Source organism: Erpetoichthys calabaricus, chromosome 9 (genome assembly GCF_900747795.2).
Source record: "Erpetoichthys calabaricus chromosome 9, fErpCal1.3, whole genome shotgun sequence".
Lineage (NCBI taxonomy): Eukaryota > Metazoa > Chordata > Cladistia > Polypteriformes > Polypteridae > Erpetoichthys > Erpetoichthys calabaricus.
In genome coordinates, this window is record NC_041402.2 from 126,261,355 (window position 1) to 126,284,809 (window position 23,455).

The following is a 23,455-nucleotide window of genomic DNA, read 5'->3' on the forward strand; positions in this document are numbered from 1 at the left end:
ATGAATATGTCATCATGACCATTCCTCATTCTATTTAATCTTTTATTTGTGTTTTAATTTAATGTCGGGCATAGGCATGGGGTTGAATATTTGCAATCTTCCTGAACATGAATATACTTTGCTCTTTTTTTTTTCTTTTTTTGTCTGTTGTTAAACTTAGAATTGCTAAAAAATTAAGTCTTCATTTTAGTAGAGTGGTGTCCGTGAGTTTATTTTTTTACCTAAACAAAATTTAATTCAGTTATGTTTAATGATATATACAGTATATATATATTTATTTATAGCACATTCCCTTTTGACCAAGAGTACTGATCACATTACAATTAAAGTTAACATACTGCCTTGTGCCCAGTGACTGCTTGATTAGGCTACAGGTGCCCTGGATAAGCAGGTTAGGAAAATGAATATTATTCAATAAAGTATAGAACACCATGCACCTAGGTAAAACACCATGAAATATGATGCCAATTGTAGATGTACAATTGTAGATTATAGATGAAATAACTGTCATCCCAAATGGAATGGAAAGTGAGCCATTACCCTGCTGGGAGGCCATAATGGAAGGACAGGATGGAAAGAGCTGCAGTCTGGCTGGGATGGTTAGTGATCCTTATCGCAGGTTGGGTAAAATACTAATGGATGGACTAGGCAAACATGGATGCCTGAGGCAGTTCATTTCTCCACAGAGTGTACCTCCAGGTTGGTCCCAGTTGGGACTCCTGTAGGGTTGAATGGGAATTGGAGTTTAGAAGAGGAGCCTTGTTGGGGTCCTTGGATGCCACAAAAGGGCACTGTTGGGGGAAGACTGTCCTGGTTTTCATATGAGCAGGAAGTGCTCCGGATGACCACTGCTGGGTTAAAAGGAGCCTGCTTCATCTCCTTGGTTAGTCAGAGTTGGGAGGCAGCAGGCGACACTCACATGGAAGAAGGAAAGAAAGAGAAAAGAATCTTGTGTTTTGTAATTGTGTATTTGGACTCTGTGCAGTAGAAAACATGTTGATGACAAATAAAATCCTGTGTTGGGTGATAATGTGTCTGTGATTTGGAGCTCAGTGACATCCTCTTGTTTTTATACAATATATAATCATACTGGGTTCTATGCTATTTATATGCTATAAAAATAATTAACTTGAAGCTGTATTAATGCATTGAGTGATACTTGTGGCTTGTGCTAAGGCAATCACAACTATAATACCCATAGTTATACATTGAAACCTCAGAATTCTAGTAATTATCTTCATGTGCATCTTACAATATCTCTTACTCTTTTTAATGGATCAGTCCTCCAGTGACATCAGTCTATGCTTCTACTGGACTTGCTACATTGCTATCGACACTCATTTGTGCCACCCTACGCCACCCATCTCACCTTCTCCACTGTGCTGCACTGTGTTGCATAAATGTGTTCTACTACTGTCAGATAAGTATTGGCTTTCTAATATACTGAAATACTCTTGTGATTACTCTTGGATATTAGACAGTTTTTCAGGAACAAATGGTCAGACTGGAATGTCCTAAAAGTTCCTAATATTGTGCAGTGCCTGAAATATTTACATTTCAGGTCAGGTTGCCACCACCACCAGGCTGCGAATGGAAAGTTCACTGGCAGCATTTGTTCAAGAATATGCCATCCTCCTCATGACTTTGGAAATAAGAGTGGTCAGTGTGCCAAATTTTCAATATGCTAAAACAAACTGTCTATAGATCAGTGGCACAATGAACTCTCACTAGCTAATATTGCATTCTTTCACACAAGATCTCTTAATAGCAAAGCATTGGTGCTATCAGAATTCATTACAGCCTCCAACCTTGATATGCTATCCTTAACAGAAATTTGGCAAAAACCAAATGAATTTAAGTCTCTTATGGAAGTTAAACATCAAAAGAATCCAATTGACTCGCCATCGTCTTTCAAGTGCCTGGCTCTTAAACTAATTACAAAATCTGGTCCTATCCTACTTGTTGTTCTTGAACGACCCCCAAAATACATCAAGTCTATCATATGTGATCTGACTGAATTACTAACCTACTTAAGTTCCCTTTCCCAGAGAGTCATTCTTCTTGGTGATTTTAACATCCATATTGACGTTCCTACATGTAAACTGAGAAATTAATTCCTATCCTTGCTGGAAGGTTTTTACTTGGTGCAACTTGTTGATTTTCATACCCACTCTGGTGGTAATATATTAGACCTGATCTGCACATCTGGCCTATCTATTGGTGACACTTATAGCAGTGATTTGGAATTCTCTGACCATAAACAGTACTTTTCACTGTCTCATTACATCTCCTTCCTCTTAAGTGTAAATGTCAAATTTATTTTAGAAACCTTCAAAATATCTGTCCTTCTATCCTTGCTGGACCCATTTCTGATCTTTTTCTGTCTTCCTCTACTCCATCAAAACTAGATAATCTTGTTGACTATTATAACTCAGCACTAGATAAAACAGCTCCTTTAAAACATAAGGGGGTTTCTTTTAAGCGTTCAGCACCATGGTACAACTCAGAATTATGGTTTATGAAAGCAGCTGGCCGACACCTTGAGAGAATGTCATGTAAGACTGGCCTCACTATACACATCTCTGATCATCAGAGGGCTTTCAGAGATGCACTAACTGCAGCAAAGAACATGCATTATGGCAGAATAATAGAAAGGGTTTTGTTCTCTGTAGTTAATAAACTGCTTCAATCTGCATCTGTCCCAATTGCCTCCTCTACTGAAATCTGTGAAAAATTCCTCCATTTTTTCTGTAATAAAATTAAAAATCCAAATAATTCAACTATCACAAATCCATCGTCCATTTATATCTTTCCGTGTCTTCCCACTCTATCCAGCTCTTTTTCTTAATTTTCACCAGTCGCATCTGCATTTGTTAATGATCCCATTCCAATCCCCACTCACTGGACACCATTCCCATTTTACATCCTGCCTTCATGCCATAATCCCAATTGTTACAACAATAATAAATACATCATTTGATACTGGCTTTTTCCAGCCAATTTTAACATCACTTCTGTAAACCCAATTTAAAAAAAGTCTGGTCTTGATGCTGACTTATATATAATATAATATAATATAATATAATATAATATAATATAATATAATATAATATAATATAATATAATATAATATAATATAATATAATATATAATTTTTTAAATTGTTGACTTTTCAAGAGGGATTTAGTTCTGTCGATACAAATTACAATGTTATTTATATTTCAAATATTTTGAAGCAATTTAAAAGATTTTTTTGGAATGTGTTTTCACATATAGAGTGATTAAAATTATGTTGACCTCAGAGACAGTGAAACATCAATTGCTTTTTTAAATTACAATAACCCTGAGATTGAACATAACAGGCAGAGCAGTTGTGCACATACCTGATTGGAAATCTTACACTAAACAACATGCAGTGTACCAAACACCAAAAATACCAAAAGATTGCATTAGAAAATGTATTTTAGCTAGCCTTACTTGAGCCTTTATGTAAACCATTTCTGCAGAGGAAGAAGAAATATTGCATTGTTTTTGCTTAATTGATTTTCTTCTCTAAAACTAAATACATATTTAATGGTCCAGTAGTTATGGTTTTTGGTGGACACTTTTGTTATTTGCTCAAAAATTATATTTTTTGTATATACAGTATTACTTACCCCATGTAGTTTTTAATGATAGCTGAAAAAAAATTGAATCTGATGTTTTCATGTAGAATGTACATTCAAAATTTTATGAAATAATATAAGCCAATCGCGACCAATGCAGTACCATAGCAAATTATGTGAAAAACATCCTTTGAAAAAAAGAAAAAAAATCTCACATTAGTCATGTCACATAATCCACATGTCAGTTATCCAGTTGTATGCCCAAAACATACAAAATACATGCATTTGCTGCTAAAATATTGTTAAATAGTGGAAAAATCAGCGCACATCATAAATTAGAAACTTGAGTCACATAAGGTTTCCTTTTTTGAACTGAAGATCTACCTCTGCCCCTTATTCATTGGTCAAGAGTCTTATATTCAATACAAAAAACTCAGTCCCATATGATTTGTGTTTCCTGTTTATGATTTGCATTGAGCTTTCTGGAAATGTCTATTTAACCTTTTTATCTCAATTCTGCACATAAATGTGAGATTAAAATATTTTTTCAGCCATAACTACAACCTACTTGGATTACTTAACATAAAAAAAAACATTTTGGGGTGGGGTATTCTCTTAAGGTGGTCCTTTGGACCAGAAAAGGGCATGTGGTGATATACAATTTATTTGCCATTTATAAGCTATTAAAAGGGTCAAACAGAAGCTGTATTAATGCATTTTGATGGTACTTACAGTATCTATAGATTAATCCTTCTTATTTATAAAGGGTTACATTTATTGTCTTGTGTGTATATTACAAAATATCATCAATATACATTCTTTCATATGACTCATGGATTATTTGAACCTAATAGGAGTTCTCTATTTTTCCTCCATGAGGCATGCTCTTTTAGTGATATATGTTTTTCACTAATTAGCTGAAATATTGGAAAAAGAATAAGATTCCTGAATTGTGTACTGTATAAATACCTCTTCCCTCATTTTCTAACTTCAAGGAAAATCCCACAGTTTTCTTTGCTCTAAGCTACTATTAAATAAAACCCCTTTAAGTCATTACTGCTGCAATGTCCAGTCCCCAACTCTACCTCAGTTCTTAAGGCTCATAATAGAGAGATGGTAAGTAAAAGGTAGTTTACTGTACATTAAGGAAAGGTTTCTTTCTAAATGAAGAGAAAAAACCAAAACACAGTAGGGAGTGAATCTGGCTTTGTATTGTTTCTGTTCTAGACTTCCTGGATACCTAGTCCCATCCACAGTGAAGGCAAAGGGTGAAATATTTCGATTTAAAATTGAAAAACTCTTGACAGTGGGGATGTTAATATCTTCCATTTCGTCTGATTCCCATTTCAAGGCCAGCACAGATTACTCAGTTAAATTAGAAGTAAAACTAAGTTTCAGCACAATATACTGAGAAGAGAAAAAGATTGAAATGACATAGTAATTTCCAGTCATAACAACTGTTACAATTATTAAAATAAAAATAAACAGTATTATCAAACAGCTTTAAAATGATTTCACTATACCAAAGTAATGGACTTGAAATTGACCGCACATCTTTTATATTAGCAGACAGATCTTTGCAGAGTTTGGATACTTGTTTGCTAAACATTCTACCTCCTCCACATTTGAAATTTTGCGATTTCTGTGTCCTGACCTACAGCATATAGAAATTTATGTGGTGAAGGTAAAATAAAGTGAAGCCATAAACAAATCTACTGTATAGCATTTTAAACTTGATTCTACATTTAATTGGAAACTAATGTGGAGAGTTTTAAAAAGTTCTGCATCTAGCTTTAGCTATATTGCTTGCTTCACTATTTTGTAGTAACTGCAGGGTTAAAAAATACAAATCTGAACAGATCAGCACTAAGCAGGCTGAAGAATGTTGTGTCACTAATATTGCCTTAGTCAATTCACTTTCATACAAATACATTAAGTAGCTTTTCTAAATCCTCTATACAAGGAAATTGTTGCATTATTTTGAGGCTTATGAAAACCAATCTTAAGTCAGGAAAAATGTTCTATGTTGCAGTTATTTAATCACACTGTTTCTACTCATTCAATACAGATAAGAGTGATATGAAAATTTACTTAATTTTATAATTAAATCAAGCCATCCAAGCTGATCAAATTTCTGACAGCTAATAAAAAATAAACTTTTGCAGCAGATTTTATAAATAAATTTCATTTTATAAACCAGGGAAAGTGAGAGTAACACAAACTGTACACATATTTGAGGTTTCATTTATCATATTTTCAAGTAACTTAACATACATACAGCTTAACATGCTGAAATACAATCACTCATTTGAGAAAAAAATCATGTCAGTTTTTCTTATTGTTGTAGAGCTAGGTAAAACACTGTTGTTTATTTCCAAGTTGTGTATATCTAACAGTTATTAAACTTGTGATTTTCAAAAGAAAAAATACTTTTTTTCTTCTTTTTTAGTAATTGGTGTTTGAGGGTGGTTATTATTATTATTTCTATATTGAGGCTTTGTAAAAGCTGAATTTCTCCTTTATACAAATAAGGCTGGATCAATCAATTGATCTATCAATCTATCAGCTTTTATTTTGAATAGAATTATTGCATTCTCTTGCATTGTTTAAAAATAACAGCGTATTATGCTTGAAATCTCAAATGCATATTTGCCCATCTTTTTTAGTTATGTCAACTTTCATTTCATCTGTTGTACTTACTTATTCTGTTACAGTGTTGCGGAGAGACAGAGCTTATCCGTATTGCATTGCCTGATAGACAGGAACCAAACCTGTGCAGAGTGTCAGTTCATCGCCCATACTGTATCATAACTTGTATGCTTTTGAGATTTTTGGGTGAAAACTGGAGCACCTAGTGTCATTTGGTTGGGAGCACACGCTGATAGCGCATTGCTACACCCACCACATACTGAACCATCTGGATTGGAACCAGAGTTCAGCAAGTGACACCACAGCACCACACTGGAACAGTGTGAGGTTTTTTACGGTGGCTGGAGTTCCAATCCTGCCACCAACCCCCAACTTTTCCCTGTATGTTGGAGGACTGGCATGCAGGTCTGGATGCAGATTAATGTCATTGAGAACATGGATTGGCTGGTGCTTTGGATGGATGGTTCCTTACCTGGCTAGGAAGTATTTATAAAGGATGGATGGAAGAAAGCAGACTCCTGGGGAATGTCCTCCCCCAGTATGATAGATGGCAGCATCCATCTGGCGGATCTCCCATGTGCACACTGGTAAGGCTATCCCGAATGGGTGGCCTGCTAGGCTTCTTGCGAGCTGCCAGAGGGAGCTGAATGTAGGAGCATTCTTTGTTTTAAGAATGTTCTGTCTAACCTGAAAGTGCTTTCTGAGTTAAGTATTGTGGCACCAGAAGTATTCCCAGGCATTGAATAAAGGAAGCTGCTCTGCTTCACCTAGATAAGTTGAAGCCAGGAGAAGAGAAGGATTACACTCACCTGGGAAGGAGTGCAGTGGAGTGGAGTGGAGTGAAGAAAGAAAGAAAGAAAGAAAGAAAGAAAGAAAGAAAGAAAGAAAGAAAGAAAGAAAGAAAGAAAGAAAGAAAGAAAGAAAGAATTTATTATTGTGAATGTATTGTACAAATATCGCACTTAATAAAAATAAGGATTTTGAACCTGGGACTTTTGTCTGTGTAGTTGTGTCTGGGTTTTGGAGCTCTGTTACACCCTGTACAGGTTACACCAGTAGTAAATAATGTAGACATAAGGCAAATTTGGAAATTTCTTCATAAATACTTGCTAGGGGCTTGTATCCTTGGAGCTGCAAATGAACAGTGCTAACCACTGTGCCACCACATCACTGAGCTACATAAGTCATTTGGAACACATTGTTCACACAGCTTGTTTAACTGTGGTGAGCATTTACACCTGCTTGAAATATATTTCAAGATGTACGGATGTTTTTTTTTTAACTTCTTTGTTTTATTCACCACTGTAGAAGTCTAGAGTTTGCACATTTAGCTCTTGTCTGCATGTTTTTATTTCTCTGAATACTCCAGTTTTCCAAAGATATGCCTGCTAGGTTAATTGGCCATGATAAGCTCCAGGATTGATCCTCTATTGTTTGACAAGGCCATGATAAGCTCCAACCCCTGTGACCCTGATTTGGATTAAGTGGGACTGAGAATGTTATGTTGATATTTAGCTATTCTAAATTTCAATTGATAATAATCAAGACAGGGTGAATATATGCAGACTTAGCTAGATCAACAGGTGCTAAGAGAAAAAAGACTGCTGAAACATTGTGTCCAAAAGCTGTCCTCTTTATGCATACACTCACACTAGTGTGATTCTCAAAGAGAGGCTGCTTAGAAACACAGCAGCATATTTGTGACAATTTCATCTTTATGTGTTAGCTGGCTGTGCTACTAAGCTTTAATTAAGCATTTTGTTTAAAATCCAGTTATTAAAAAATAATTTTTATTGCTTTTTTGCTATTTCTGTGTTGGAGTCTATTAAAAAAAAACTTGCTAGCACAAGAAAATAATGCAGAATTAACAAAGAAGTCATGCAGTCACAAAATGCAGAAGCAAAGCTCTAGTACTCTTATTTATGTATGTATGTATATATTTTCTCTTGAGATCAGAAAATGTTGCAAATTGACTTATGAACAGATATTTTAAAGGGAAAGATGGGTGACTTGTGATAGTTCTTTCCTAATTCATTTCCATTCCCCATAACCAGGGCCGGATTTATATGAAATGAGGCCCTAGGCTATTCCACTTATGAGGCCCTTTCACCTTCCATTTTTAAATTTGTAAATTACATGAGAGATAATAAAATTTTGCTAACAATTTGAATGTAGGCCCCTCTTGATCTTGAGGCCCTAGGCTGAAGCCTAGTTAGCCTATAGGAAAATCCGGCCCTGCCCATAACCCTGAATTGTTTGATAACAGAAGGATATAATGAGCTTTGGAGATTTTGCCAGATCCTGCAAGAACTATATGTTATCATATATATATGAAATTATAAGAGTCTGCCTTTTAAATGACAATTGAAAAACAAAGAAGTTATAAATAAGATCAGATTTAACTAAAACTTTGACTTTTAGGTACTTTTGTAACTGAAAAAACTGTTTGTGGTTGGATATTGTATTTTGTGTGTTTTGTAAGTATTATTAAAAAACTGAATCACAAATAATTTCTAAAGAAATATTATAGTGCCAACCAATGTCTACTATTCTCATCTGGTCAGGAATTTAAAAAATTGTACAGTATGATAAAACTGATGCTGACAGAATTGTGGTGGTTTTCAAAACAGTATGTATAATTTGATGGTATTAAGCGTACACTGGTAATGAATACTGATTCTTCTTATAGGTTTATAGGGTACATTATTTATCAATATGCAACTTGGTTCCATGATCCGTTAGTAACTTTACCTTGAAACTTCTGTTCTAATTTATTTCAAAACTTCTGTCTTCTGGGCGGCACGGTGGTGCAGTGGTAGCACTGCTGCCTCACAGTAAGGAGACCTGGGTGTGCATGTTCTCCCCGTGTCTGCGTGGGTTTCCTCTGGGTGCTCTGGTTTCCTCCCACAGTCCAAAGACATGCAGGTTAGGTGCATTGGTAATCCTAAATTGTCCCTAGATGACAATTTATGATGTTCCTGCCTTGCACCCTGTGTTGGCTGGGATTGGCTCTAGCAGGCCCCTGTGTTAGGATATAGTGGGTTGGACAATGAATGACTGACTGACATGACATGAAATGTGTCTTTCTTACCTGAAAAATCTTAAGATTATTGACTCCTGACACAGAAAATAAAACAAATATAAAAGCAATGAAAATAGCTGTGTTAAGTAGTTGGAAATATCACCATATAGAGGCAAGTACACCCAAAATGCTTATATTTCTTTAAATCTTTATAAAAATCTTCTTTCTTTAACAAACTGGGAACACCCATATTACTTCCTATAACAACTGGCCCTCACCATTACATTTTGGTTGAAGATTGTGTATTAAATGGTAATGTTCATGGTCTTAAACTGCATAAAACGATTAATGGTGCTCCAATTTTAAAGTAAGTTTATGCATAAGAAGCCTAAGCTCAGTGACAGTGCTTAAAACTGTAGTGCAACATATCCTCTTTATTCAGACGTGGGCTTCTTCACCACGAAGTTGTGACTAAGATGCTCATTTGTCATATTCAATTGTCAGATATAAGTGCAGTATTTTGTTCACTGCGATCTAAATGTGATACCTAACAAATACATCCCTACATAATAAAGCCCAGACTAGACACTTTACATGACATCGTGTCCTTTAAAGAAATACTAGGTAAGATTTTTATATTGAACACTAGGTAATAGAACATCATTTTTCAAAAGTTTTATTTAAGAAGCACGTTTGAAATTTGACCAATGACATATTTCCCTAAAGTTTTACTTAAGTAAAATAATGATGTTTACACAATACAAATAAAATGTAGATTAGCCATTCTGATAATCACGTTTGAATTCCAAAACAAGTATTTTTTTAATAATCTCGGTTTTACTATATAAATAATTTTTGTAGGGGGCGTTTTATATATATTCATTTTATGAAAAATCCTTCTTAAAAGAACTATTATGCTTTTCAGTTACCTAACGTGTGCATTTGCTAGTCAGTTTTAGTATTATTCCGCCTCCTCGTGAACTTTCTGGTTGACCTCCCAGAGCTGAATTGTTATACGCGGGCACGGGACTAGAAGTAGCGGGTGCCGCAGGCAAAATGATGGCGCGTTAAAAACTGTATTTCCCAAGAATCAGTGCGCTGTCACTAGATTGGAATCTCGAGAGAACGTGTTTGTGACGTCACTAGCGTAATTTAATGCGTTTGCGCGTTGGAAAAGACGTAGAGGCGAATTGACAGGGTGGTGTTGGTTGTTGTGTATAATCATATCCAGATTAGTAAAATAGTAGTGGAGTGTAGGCTGTGCAAATAATCGTCGAATTCGTGAATGATGTCAGAAACAGACCCCAAGTCGGTTCAAGACCTCACGGCAGTGGTAAGAGCAAAGCGTGTACATTTTAATTTCAGGCCTGTTTACGAAATTAATAATCGTAAGTGTGCGTTGTTGATTAGTTTTTGAATTGTGGAAATGTTACAGTATCAGCTAATTTTTATGGACACGGTTGAAATATATGCATTTCTTACTCCGTGAAATAAAAACGTGTAGTTTAAGATCTTCACACGTATATCCAAAGAGAATACGACCATGCACTAGAAAGCAGAACCGTACGTTAATGTAACTCAACACACGTTTTTTCTTTCAGCAGAAGTGTGTATTGTTCTTTGCAATTATTGATATACATGTGTACATTTTCTAAAACAGTGCCATTAGGAGATGTATTATTGTTTCCTAGTATTCATTACCATCTGTTTGGCTTCATCGTTGAGGACGCTACTTCAGTTGTTGTTGGTTACTAAGGTTTCCCTGCAAAATTACAAGGAATACACTAATAAGGACTGGATTTGACAAGATACCTTATCTCCTTTTGTATGAATGCTTATTATACTCTAAGGGCATTTCTAAATGTTTACACAATATAATATACATTTGTTATTGATTGTTCGTATTATTTATCCTTTGATGCAGTATCGTTTTATGTTTCTGGTGCTGTATGCATCTACATTTTCCCCTTGGGATTAATAACATTTGTCAAATCTAATGAATTTTTTTAGTAATTCGCTAGTAAAATCTTGTCACTAAACTCTGTAATGTTAAGTGATACCTTAAGGTGTACGTTCTATTTACTTAATGTAATTTAAACGTAAAATAAGTTGGGCGTGCTTAATGGCCTGTGTATAGTAAAACGTCTGAGGGGTGGGTTCTTGCTTATTTTATCTTTTCTTTCAATTTTAGTTTTATCAAACAATAATCAACGACCTCTTTTTTTATTTATATATATATATATATATATATATATATAGATAGATATATATATATATATATATATATAAAATATAATAAAGTATATGGTGAACCTCAAGTGTTTTTAAACTGAAACACTGAAGAATATTGTCTTAAAGCTGCATTATAAATACATTTACTGATGTAAACACTAATGATACTGCTGTGTAGATACTTGTATACAATTTTTGTGGACAATTTATGTGCCACATATGGTACATGTGTTGAACATGAGGGCGAACAGGTTGAGACACTCCTGTAAATCATCTTGCACATATGAAGTATGTTTTGTGAATAAATTGTTTCCAAATATTAATATAATTTTGACTCGTCCTGTATAGTAAGTTCATGTGAATTCAACACGTTGTATAATATATTGTGAATTATACACGTGTTTGTAATGTCATTTTGATTAACAAATTGATATGATATGACTAGTGAATATGTTGGATATTCGTTCAATATTGTGTACTTCACATTTGTCGTTTTTCTAGTGAAAGTAAATAAAGGCAAAGTAAGTGTTTATTTTGCATATGATTTAATATCGTCTATTTGGTACGCAAAAGAAATTTGGTATCCAAAGAAATTTATGATACAAAGTTGTTAAACAATTTTTTTCTTAAAATTCAGGCAGGTTAAATGACTTGCACGTGTTCATATAGTGGAGCAATTGTGATGTGTTAGGCAGAGTGTATAATCTACTGTACCACACTACCTGCCTAATGTACAATCCCCACGACCAAATTGTTCTGTATGTAGTATCGCATGGTTTTGTTTTGCAGTACTTTGTATTGCTCACAAATTATGCTTTAAAGCATGTTTTGTTTTTGTTTATTTCAGGTGCAGAATTTGCTTCAACAAATGCAAGACAAATTTCAAACAATGTCAGATCAAATAATTGGAAGAAATATCCTTTTTTGGCATGTTATATTTAAAAGCAGATTTATATTTATCACTTTTTAATTCATCCTTCTTTGTATGTAGTATCTCTGAAACATATTAACTTGATGTAGGTAATTGTTTAGATAGATAGATAGATAGATAGATAGATAGATAGATAGATAGATACTTTATTAATCCCAATTGTTTAGGTAATTTTGTCTGTACACCACAGTTTTTGAATACTTGATTTCTTTTTAAAAAAAAAAAAAAAAAAGATTCCAAGTTCTTCTGGAAGTGAGAGCTGTCTACATCACACAGACTGCATAGTGTTTTGGAACATGTCCCTCTTATGCTCATACTGCTGTATTTGCTTCTGTACCAGCATGATTCTTAAGGTTTACACTGCTGCGGTTCTACTTTTATTATTACTCGTGTGTATGATGTAAGCTTCATGTAAAATAATACTTTAATCCAGGGGTAGGCAACGTCGGTCCTGGAGTGCCACAGTATGTGCAGGTTTTTGTTCCAACCCAGTTCCTTAACGAGAACTCAATTATTGCTGATGAAGCACATATTGCTTAAGTGGACATTTTAATGCTTCATTTTAGTGGTCTCGCTTGTTAAGGTTCTCCACCTTAATTGCTTATTTCAATCTTAAACTGCTGCATTCAGTGTTTTAATTGCTCCTTATTAGCAATAAGATGTAAAACAGGGGTAGGCAATGTCGGTCCTGGTGAGCCGCAGTGGGCTACAGGTTTTCATTCAACCCAATTGCTTAATTAGAAACCAATCATTGCCAATCTCAGACCTTATTTAATTTTATGGCTTGTTAGTCTGTGCAATGTAAGGCTTTTATATCGTAGATTTTTTTCCTTTCCAAGGATATCATCCAATGATTTGAAGCCTAAAACAGATCATTTTCAGTCTGTCACATTTTTCTATTAAGTGTTTTATTAAATCAAACCGTGCATGATGAACACACACAGATGTAATTGGAAAAAAGCTAACTGGAGAACTGCTGGCTGCTTTGTCTTTTACGTCTTATTGCTAATAAGGAGCAATTAAAACACTGAATGCAGCAGTTTAAGATTGAAATAAGCAATTAAGGTTGGAGAACCTTAACAAGCGAGACCACTAAAATGAAGCATCAAAATGTCACTTAAGCAATATGTGCTTTCATCAGCAATAATTGAGTTCTCGTTAAGGAACTGGGTTGGAACAAAAGCCTGCACATACTGTGGCACTCCAGGACCGACGTTGCCTACCCCTGCTTTAATCCATGTAAATTTAACTGTTGATGACTTCACATAATTGGAATTCGTAGGCATAGTGTATGAAGAAATCTATAGAATACTTGTAGCCTCCTTAGCATTATATTTTGTCCCGAAATAACATGTAAAAAGCATTGCTATTTTTTCTTCAAAATTGACATATTTATTAAATATTACCTTTCTACTATAAAACTTGCAAAATACTAAACATACAGAGAAGTGTAGAAAGCATAATAATGGTACAAATAATAAAAATAATACTAATACCATATACACTGTCAAAATGTGTTGTTTATGTAGTATATTTTGAAGCAAGGTGAAATGCACAATCCAGCGTTGCAGTCAGGACAAGAGTAGTGTGATTTCTTGTGGATTTTCTTTTTAGACTGATTAGCTTTTGAACAGCACCCTACAGATGTGCAATTGACACGAACATCGCTTTCAGATTCATCAGAATCACTTTAGAGTTCACTGACCGTTTCAATTTTACTGCTTGAAGACCGATTCACTTTGTCATCCCCTGTCAAGAGAATGCAACACCTGGGCTGCTGAAAAACGTTTCTTGTGAGGCTATGAGAAGAGATATCTGCACCGTTGCTTCGGTAACAGTTGGGCCTGGCACTTACGCAAGACATGCCTATATCGTTTCCTGAACAACAATCGGTACTTAATGCTGTTGGCACTTTTACAGCCAGTGTAATCTGTGGTAATGACACAAGATGCGACTATACATTTGCCCCAGTGACAGTCAGGACTATCGTTTTTAGGACAGCTTTTACAGCCTGAGTGAATCAATCTCGGGTCGAATGCTAAGGAGCTTTTAATAGGCGGAATGAGATGAAAGAATGCCAAAATGTATTTTTAATATTTTAAAACATATTAGGAGTATTCTGAAGTTGAATACATTACGATTGACACTTAAAATGAATCTGGTTATGCTGGACTATTCATTTGCTGTAGCACTAATGAATATTGGACTTAGAAATATACTTCCAAGAATAGAATCATGGTCCTTGAAACAAATTTCATTCTGCTCAGTGGTTAGTCCATGTTAAAGGCAATGAGATTAAAAGTAAAAGGCCCATTAACTTCAGGTTTGAGTAGAATGCCATATGTTGAGTTTGTATGAAATAGAGGTTCAGTTAAAGTAATGTCTATTTTTATATTGGATTTTATATTTTTATTTGACAAAATTGCCCTTTCCATATGAATACCAGTCACCATTACACTCACAATTATCCTCCAAGAGAGCGTTACCCACTGACTCCACCTCTGACTTTGTTCAAGTGAGGCAGTGGGCTTTCTTTTAAAGTCTACCCAGGAACTGTTTCTGGTCTCCTGCCCAAGTTGTCCAGAACACTAACAGGTAATACGGAAATCGGAGCAGTCCTCCCCTGGCAGCACCCTCTGCTGGTCCCAAAGACCCTGACTGGGCTGCGTGTATATCCTCCCTATGCCTTCCTGTGGGTGTTCTGATTGTGTTCAGCCCTGAGGAACACTTCCGCCTACCACATGGGGGAATGTACTTCCCCCAGTGAGCCTGTTTGCTTGATCTTTCCGTTATGGCCTCCTGGCCAGGTATGAATCTTTCCTTTATTCTGGCCAGGATGCCTGCCCGTCCTTTTTGGCACCTACACTAGTACAAATTCAGAGCAATGGATTACTATCTCTGAAGCCAATTTAGGTTGGTGACCAAACTATTTGATTGTTACTTGTGAAATATTAAACAGGTGCAAACAGTGCCTATGGGCTGCTACTTATGTCTGAGATGAATTTATCTTCTAATAAGTACTGCTTTGGAATTTGTAGTTGATGTACTGTTCTTTTGCATACACAATTGTCAGTATAGGAATGCATTTTTATTACAAATTGGCAAGATTTTCTTTCTTGAAAAATGTCGTATTCCCATTCTAGGGTACAGATGTACCAACTATGCCAAACAGATTATTATAGCCAATGTGATCTGAGCTGTGATGCATCAGTGCTTGCAACCTACCACACCACCATGCCTCCCTGAGATAAAATTATACTCGAAGTTCACAATACTTGAGTTGTTTATATCCTACGTTTCCTGAGCTGCTCTTATTACAACTACATTATACATTACATTACATGCTTGGCATTGTTAACCTTGTCACTACCCTAGTCTGCTTAATCCAGCAGTAGAGACAGACCATACAATGAATCTAGGCTGAGTAACCAAGTATTGTCATAATCTCATTATGAAAAACACCCTTTTTTTTTTTTTTTTTTTTTTAAACTCTTTTAGGGCAGATGACGACTTTTGTTGACAGGAGGAGTTAAGGGGGCATGTCGACAAAGTTCGACATCCAGGGATAGAGGGCGACAATCAGCTGTTAATGGTGACAGAACTCACTGTTGCGTCACAGGCATTCCCTCTCTGCTTGGAGGAATGTTAGACTCATTGACTCTGCATCTAATCCTTGCGTGTGTGTGAGTTACGAAATGTAAACAAAGGCAAGATGGCACCGACATCTCACGAGGGAGTGAAGTGAGTGCAGAAAAGAAAATACTCAGCAGACAATGTTTTGCGCATTATCGCTGAGTTGGACTCTGATTTTTCAGAATTTGATTTTGTTGAGAGTGAGGAACTGGTATCAGCTGATGCCGCCCCAGCTGATCGCATTCACGCAGCCGATGCACCTACGGCAAGGATCGTGTACCCAGACGTTGATCCGTGAGAGCCAAACTGGCTACCGGACTTCACAATACAGCATGGCCTGCTGTTGGACTCGACAGATTACCAGCCGCTGGACTACTTCAGGCTGTTCTCTCCTGATGCTGCTTTTCAGCTACTGTCAGACGAGACAAACAGGTATGCAGAGCAATTTTTTGAATTGCGGGCTGCGCTTGCACCTCCTTCTCATTTTTCAAAGTGGAAACCCACGACAAAAGACGAGATGAAGGGCTTGTGGCATTACAAATAGATATGGGACTAGACTGGTGATATAACTTCAGGGAGCATTGGTCCAAATGTGCTTTGTCCCCTGGTGACTTTGGACAGGTTATGCCACGTGATAGGTACGTGCTGCTGCAAAGTTTTGTTCACTTCTGTGATAACCAGAAGCAAATCCCAAGGGGTGAAACTGGTGAGGAAGGCAGGTTCTATTGTAGGCATGGAGCTGGACAGCTTGACATCCATGGCAGAGTGAAGGACGCTGAGCAGGCTCCTGTCAATCATGGAGAATCCACTGCATCCACTAAACAGTATCATCTCCAGACAGAGGAGCAGCTTCAGCGACAGACTGCTGTCACTGTCCTGCTCCACTGACAGACTAAGGAGATCATTCCTCCCCAACACTATGCGACTCTTCAATTCCATCCGGGGGGGTAAATGTTAACATTATTCAAAGTTATTGTCTGTTTTTACCTGCATTTTTATTACTCTTTAATGTTGTTTTTTGTATCCGTATGCTGCTGGAGTATGTGAATTTCCCCTTGGGAGTAATAAAGTATCTATCTATCTATCTGGGCTATGAAAATTTGGGTCATATTGTGTATATGGACAATTTTTATACATCATCAGAATTGTTGAGCTACAGAGCAGGGGAATTGGAACTTGTGACACAGTGAGGGTGAACAGGAGACACATACCTTCACAGCTGAAACCAGACAGGCTGAAGATGAAAAGAGGTGACAATCCGGTTTTCATGTGGGTGGAAAACTTGGTGGCAGTGGCATGGCACGATGTCAAATGGGTGACTTGTCTCTCTACAGTACACACTAACAATATATGTGAGAAAGTGCAGCAACAGACAATTGAAAAGTTTGCACCAGTGCAACACATATTGTAATCAGTGCAATGTGGTAATGCATGCAATTGGCTGCTTTGAGCGATATACTTTGCAGGACTTTGTTGTGTAACATGTATGTGATACAGGTTATAAAGTGAGTTTTATAGAATTCTCCCTAAGTGTATGCAGTACACCATTTGAAGATAATTCCAGACCTTAGTCAGTTTGCTGACCTTTCTGCATATTGTACATTATTTTAGTACCCATGGTTGATTCTTTGAAAGCAGGTGGAGTTAATAAAAAGATATTGAAATACAATCAAGACAAATGCTTCTGCACACTTGACCATTAATTAGGGATGCTCCGATCGATAGGCTGCCAATTGAAATCAGATGATTTTTTACTAAAAAGACTGTCGGTAAAAAGGCCAATTGCAAAAACCTAGATTTTTCAGGCCGCTCTTCTAAGCTTTACAGTAATTTAATTGTAGTGCTCCTTTACATAAGGTGTTACGATAGATGAGCCAGTTAGTGTCTTTTTCTTTTGCAGTGAACTTCCAAGAGTGTAAACAAAAAGTATCAAGTGGAAGCATGTCTTTAATCAGAGAACGAGAAGCAATTGGTGTGTTAGCATTTACGTTAAAGAAAGTGGAGTAATAAACTAGGGGGAAAAAAAGTAATCGGAGAAGTTCTGTGCAACTAGACAAATGGCAAGAAAAGTTACTTTAAGGAATTTATACTGTACCCTTGTTTTATTCTTTGAACTAAAATGCATCACTTTACTTTGGATAGTGAGCTTGTTTAAAATACAACAGTTTACACTTTTTTAATTTGTAAAAGAAAAGATAAAAGACGAATTTAGAATTGCTGCTTATTATACGATATTATAATAGGCTTTTTAAGATTTGTACTGTGTTTATATGTTGCTATGTGTCATACAGCACAAGTTTTGGTAAAAAACAAGTACTACATAATTAAATTGGTATTCCATATTTTATAATCATATGTCTAGAATTATGAATGTCTAGTTGATACACCGATGAAAAACGCACCTGTATTAATATAATTAATATAATAAATGTTTATTTTAACAGCAAAAAGATGTAGTGAAATTGATATAAAATAATTAAAACAAAGTGTATGTTAATTTAAGTAGCATTTAATTGCCATCAATTGATCGTGCGAGTATGTGTGCATGTATATTTTTTTTTTTTTGTTGTTGTTGTTAGAGAAATGGTGAAAACTGTTTTTAATAGAGCCTCGTTTCAGATTGGCACATTACAGAAAAAGCTAAAGAATATGGCAGCTTGTAATAATGAGAAGCATTTTATTTTCTTTTATGCCATATGTATTATGGATGAATATTTTTGTACATATTTTATTAGTTAAGTGTGTATTTTAAGGAAATGTTATTTTACCATTTTATGGTCACTGAGCAATAAGCCTAAATAATTTAATTTTGTTAATAAAAATGAAAAGTTAACACCTGTCCTCTATAGTTTAATTATAAAAAAACACTTTAATGTAGAAAATAACTTCTATTTGTCTGGTTATGCAGGAGATTAGTGTAAGTTTTTTTTAATGGGATAAAAAAAAAAAAAAATCCGTAACGGTATTGGAACTGGACCATCAAGTAACATGAAATCATTGATTGGTATCTGCCAAAAGAAAAAAAACTGATGACAGCATTCCTACCATTAATGAAAATGTGTGCTGATCCAAAAATGTTTCTAACTAATGAAGTAACATGCAGTACATCCACCATGCCTTTTTTTATTTTTTTATTTTTTATTTTAAAGATTCCTCTATTAACGTTTTTCCTCTCATGTTGGCACTTAGCATGTTATACAAGCATATTGTCTTGTATTTTCATTTGCTGATAAGCTATCTACTTGAAGTATTTTTCTTAATAAATTAACTTGATGAGATGAGCACTCGTATTGATGAGTTGGAAAAGAATATAGCAGACCTAATGACACAAGCAGGAGTAGAAGAAATTGAAGGGGAGAGCAAGGTAAGCATTACATTATTGATTGAATTTGAATGTGCTTTCTGAAAGACACTATATAGTTTTGTGGCACGGTCTATTGTCCAGAAAACATTTAGTGTTGTTTTTAATGTTGCTAATTCCAACTGATGTTAGTGATATTTGTTCTTAGTATTTTTATTTTCTTTAACATATTTACACTCTATTGCTTTTCTCATCATTTCTTTCTTCAGAATGATTATTCACTTTTCCATTGTGTGGTCAGTACATGTTATCTAGCCAAGGTTTTTAGACCAACAAATGGTCTTGGTTTTGTTGGCCCTGTTCGCCACATGTCTGATTTAGTTTGATGCAGCACAACTTTGGACCTGATACATATACTAGTTTGAAATCTCTAAACAAGAAAAGAGCAGGCAGTGACTATGAGTGTTATCTTTGGTACTATGTTGGACATGGTGTTGCTATGTTTTCTTCTGTTTAGTCACTGTAGAATGCTTTTATTTTTCTCCCTGATGTCTACAGTTTCATGGTAACCTCCAAGTGTTACAATAGTAGGTACTGTTTGGTATTTGAGATATATGACCCCAAATGGGAATTGCAGTGGTGGTGCAGGAGTCTACATGTGTTAAGATGTATACAAAAACTACACATAATTCCCTCAACCTAATGAACACAGTAACTATATCTATACATGTAATGTATTTTAAATGAAAATGGTGGAAACATTCTCAAGTTGTATTTAAAAAAAATAAAAAAATAAAAATTTTAATTAAAACAGTCCTAATCTATATAATCTGTCAGTATCCAATACACTCCTGAAATTATTATCCTTTAAGTACTCGCTGAAAGAACAACTATAAAATGGTCAGACCACTTGCGATAAAACAGAAAATGTAAAAATGAGGATTTCCTCCTCCATGGGGTGGCCTGGTATCTGGCGTTTCATTGCAGGCAAACTCAAGACTGTTACCAGATATATGCACCGTTCAGCCACTTTTACTTGGTATAGCTGTGTGCCAATTTGAGATTATTGGCTCATGTTTGTCATTTATAAGACGCTAGTGATTTCCACAAGCCTACTTCTGTGTAAAATTCTTTAAAGCCTGCTGTATTTTTCTTGGCAGTTGGTTTCCTGTAGTCTGACATTGTACTTAAGAATGCCAGTCTGTTTTTCTTTTGTATTTTAGTTTTCTTCTCTTGATGCAACCTTGAACTGTTAATTGCTCAACTTTGAATTTACAGACAAATAAATGCATACTTCACACCTTTAGCTCATCTTGGTCTCCCTGGGGAGTGACAATTATATGTTGGACTAAGCCCAAAAAGTTAAATAAAGAGCATCTACTTTCTTTAGCTGAATAATGTTTACCTTCAGCTTTACACTTCACTTTCTTTACTGCAAAAAGCTAGAAAATGTTGACTTGTGTTTTATTTATTTTTTTAACAGGTTGCCAAGTAACCCTAAGACCTCTTCCTCATGGCGAAGATCAGTTTTTCTAAGTTTTTTATTTTTATTTTTTTTTTTTTTAAATAGTTCTGTATGTAAGCCTTTTTTATATTGACTATTGTGATAATGGATGCATTTGTGGTGCTTGGCTTTCATGCCAAGGTACAAAATTGCACACTAATTCATTTAGTTTAAATTAAAAATGAAAATTAACGATTGAGTGCTTCTTTTGTTGAAGGCAGTTGTGGAACCATTAAGAATAGTGCATACACCTTGAACTGGAGCAGCAAAGAAAGGTTAATCAAAATGGATAGTTTACTATTTAATGTTCTTTATACTTTATCAGACTCTTTGACTATCTTGCTGTAGAGCAGGTACTGTGGGAATGTGAACAGAAATGATTGTATTTTTGGGGACTGTTTTCAATTTTCTCTTTCTAGAATAAAGTGTGATTATTTTTTACCACTATAGAACTTTCTTGTGCTCTGGCAAAATAACTTCGTTAAATTTCAATAATGCCAGTAAAGCTTCTCTTTTTAAGGTGTTGTTTCTTGTGCTCTGGCAAAATAACTTCGTTAACTTTCAATAATGCCAGTAAAGCTTCTCTTTTTAAGGTGTTGCAAAATTTGCTCATGTTTCAAAAACACCATTTTGTACAATAGTAAGGACCAAATACTTGAGCCAGAATTGATACCCTGTGTGCAGTTTTTTTTTTTTTTTTAACTATTGGCATCACCCTCGGCAGGGCACTGGTGTTTTGGAGGCTGTCATGATAACAGTGGGTATAAAGACTGAAATAGTGACTTGATCAGGTGCCAATTGAGTGCTTTAACATGCCAAAACTTTTGAATGCTTGCTTCATAGAACTGGCTTCCTAACTATTTTTCATAGTAGGCTAAAGTGAGAAATGGGTGTGAATACTACTTCAGTAACTAAAATACATAACTGAAAATGTTTTGAAAGAGACTTTTGCTAGTAAAAATCCCTGGCTTGATGCATTTTTTTTACATTTCAGTAGTTTTCATGCTACTTGATTAAAACGGGAAAGAAAACAGTTGTTACAGATTAGACTTTTTAAACACATACCTTGCCTGCTTCTAGCCTCTCCCCTTTTGGGTTTTTGTATGTTTTAATTTTAGTAATCGGTTGCTATGTTTCTGTACTTCATAATGACTAATGTATACCATGTGTTAAATTATTAAACAAAATCACTTGTTTATGGTCCATAATGCATGGTAACTGTCTTTTGTTCTTGAATATCTAAGTTTTGACTCCCTTCTTAAAGTTTTACAGAGAATTTAACCTCCTTAACATTACATTTTTTTTCTCAGTAAAGCATTTTTTTTGGCTTGAAAAATGACTTATTAAATCTCATCTTTCTACTGTAAAATGTGCAAAACAAAGTGTAAAAAGTCTGATACAAATAATGAGTAACAATAATGATGAAGGTAATACTGTGTGTGTGTGTGTGTGTGTATATATATATATATATATAATATATATAATGCTGCCAAAATGTGTTTTTTGTGTGGTATATATTTGAATTAGAAACTGCTTAGGTGTACAGTAACACTGTTCAGCATAGCGGTTCATCCCAACAGTTCTTTCAACCACGTTATTATCAAGAAATAACAAGTGGCTGCCCCACCAAATCAAAAAAAATGAGGTGGTGCTGGTTTATTTAATGCAGGATCAACAGAAACTCAAACATGAGCGTTGCTTTCAGATTTATTTGAATCGCTTTGCTTTACTGTCCATTTTAATTTCACTGCCTGAAGACTGATTCAATTTGTCATCACTGCTCATATCATTTTAAAGAGCGTGCAACTTCTGGGCTGCTGAAAAACGTTTATGAGACATCATTATGAGGCTAGCAGCAGAGAAGTCTACATCATTGCCCAGTAGTGCTCAAGACTAACACTGTTGGCATTTTTACAGCCCAAGTAATCCTAGGATCTAACACTTACTCAAGATGCATCTATATAGTTTCTCAAGTGACACTCGGGACTAATGCTTTTAACATTGTTGTCATAGTCTGAGTGATGCTCGGGTTTAACGCTAAGGAAGTTAATGAAAATAGATTGGAAAGGGTTTAAATGGCAAGACCTACAGTGCATCCGGAAAGTATTCACAACGCATCACTTTTTCCACATTTTGTTATGTTATAGCCTTATTCCAAAATGGATTAAATTCATTTTTTTCCTCAGAATTCTACACACAACACCCCATAATGACAACTTGAAAAAGGTTCTTGCAGATTTATTAAAAATAAAAAAATTGAGAAAGCACATGTACATAAGTATTCACAGCCTTTGCCATGAAGCTCAAAATTGAGCTCAGGTGCATCCTGTTTCCCCTGATCATCCTTGAGATGTTTCTGCAGCTTAATTGGAGTCCACCTGTGGTTAATTCAGTTGATTTGACGTGATTTGGAAAGGCACACACCTGTCTATATAAGGTCTCACAGTTGACAGCTCATGTCAGAGCACAAACCAAGCATGAAGTCAAAGGAATTGTCTGTAGACCTTTGAGACAGGATTGTCTCGAGGCACAAATCTGGGGAAGGTTACAGAAAAATTTCTGTTTTGAAGGTCTCAAT

At 35.4% G+C, this 23,455-nt stretch overlaps 1 protein-coding gene across 1 annotated transcript; it reads left to right on the forward strand.

Annotated features, from left to right (window-relative positions):
• The first annotated feature begins 10,423 nt into the window (after positions 1-10,423).
• hsbp1b (heat shock factor binding protein 1b) lies at positions 10,424-22,085 on the forward strand. Its single transcript, XM_051931484.1, has 5 exons — positions 10,424-10,609; positions 12,356-12,422; positions 19,342-19,436; positions 20,857-21,397; positions 21,471-22,085. Exons 1-4 carry the CDS (start codon positions 10,562-10,564, stop codon positions 20,866-20,868), a joined length of 222 nt encoding a protein of 73 aa, XP_051787444.1. The 5' UTR covers positions 10,424-10,561; the 3' UTR covers positions 20,869-21,397; positions 21,471-22,085.
• Positions 22,086-23,455: the final 1,370 nt, after the last annotated feature.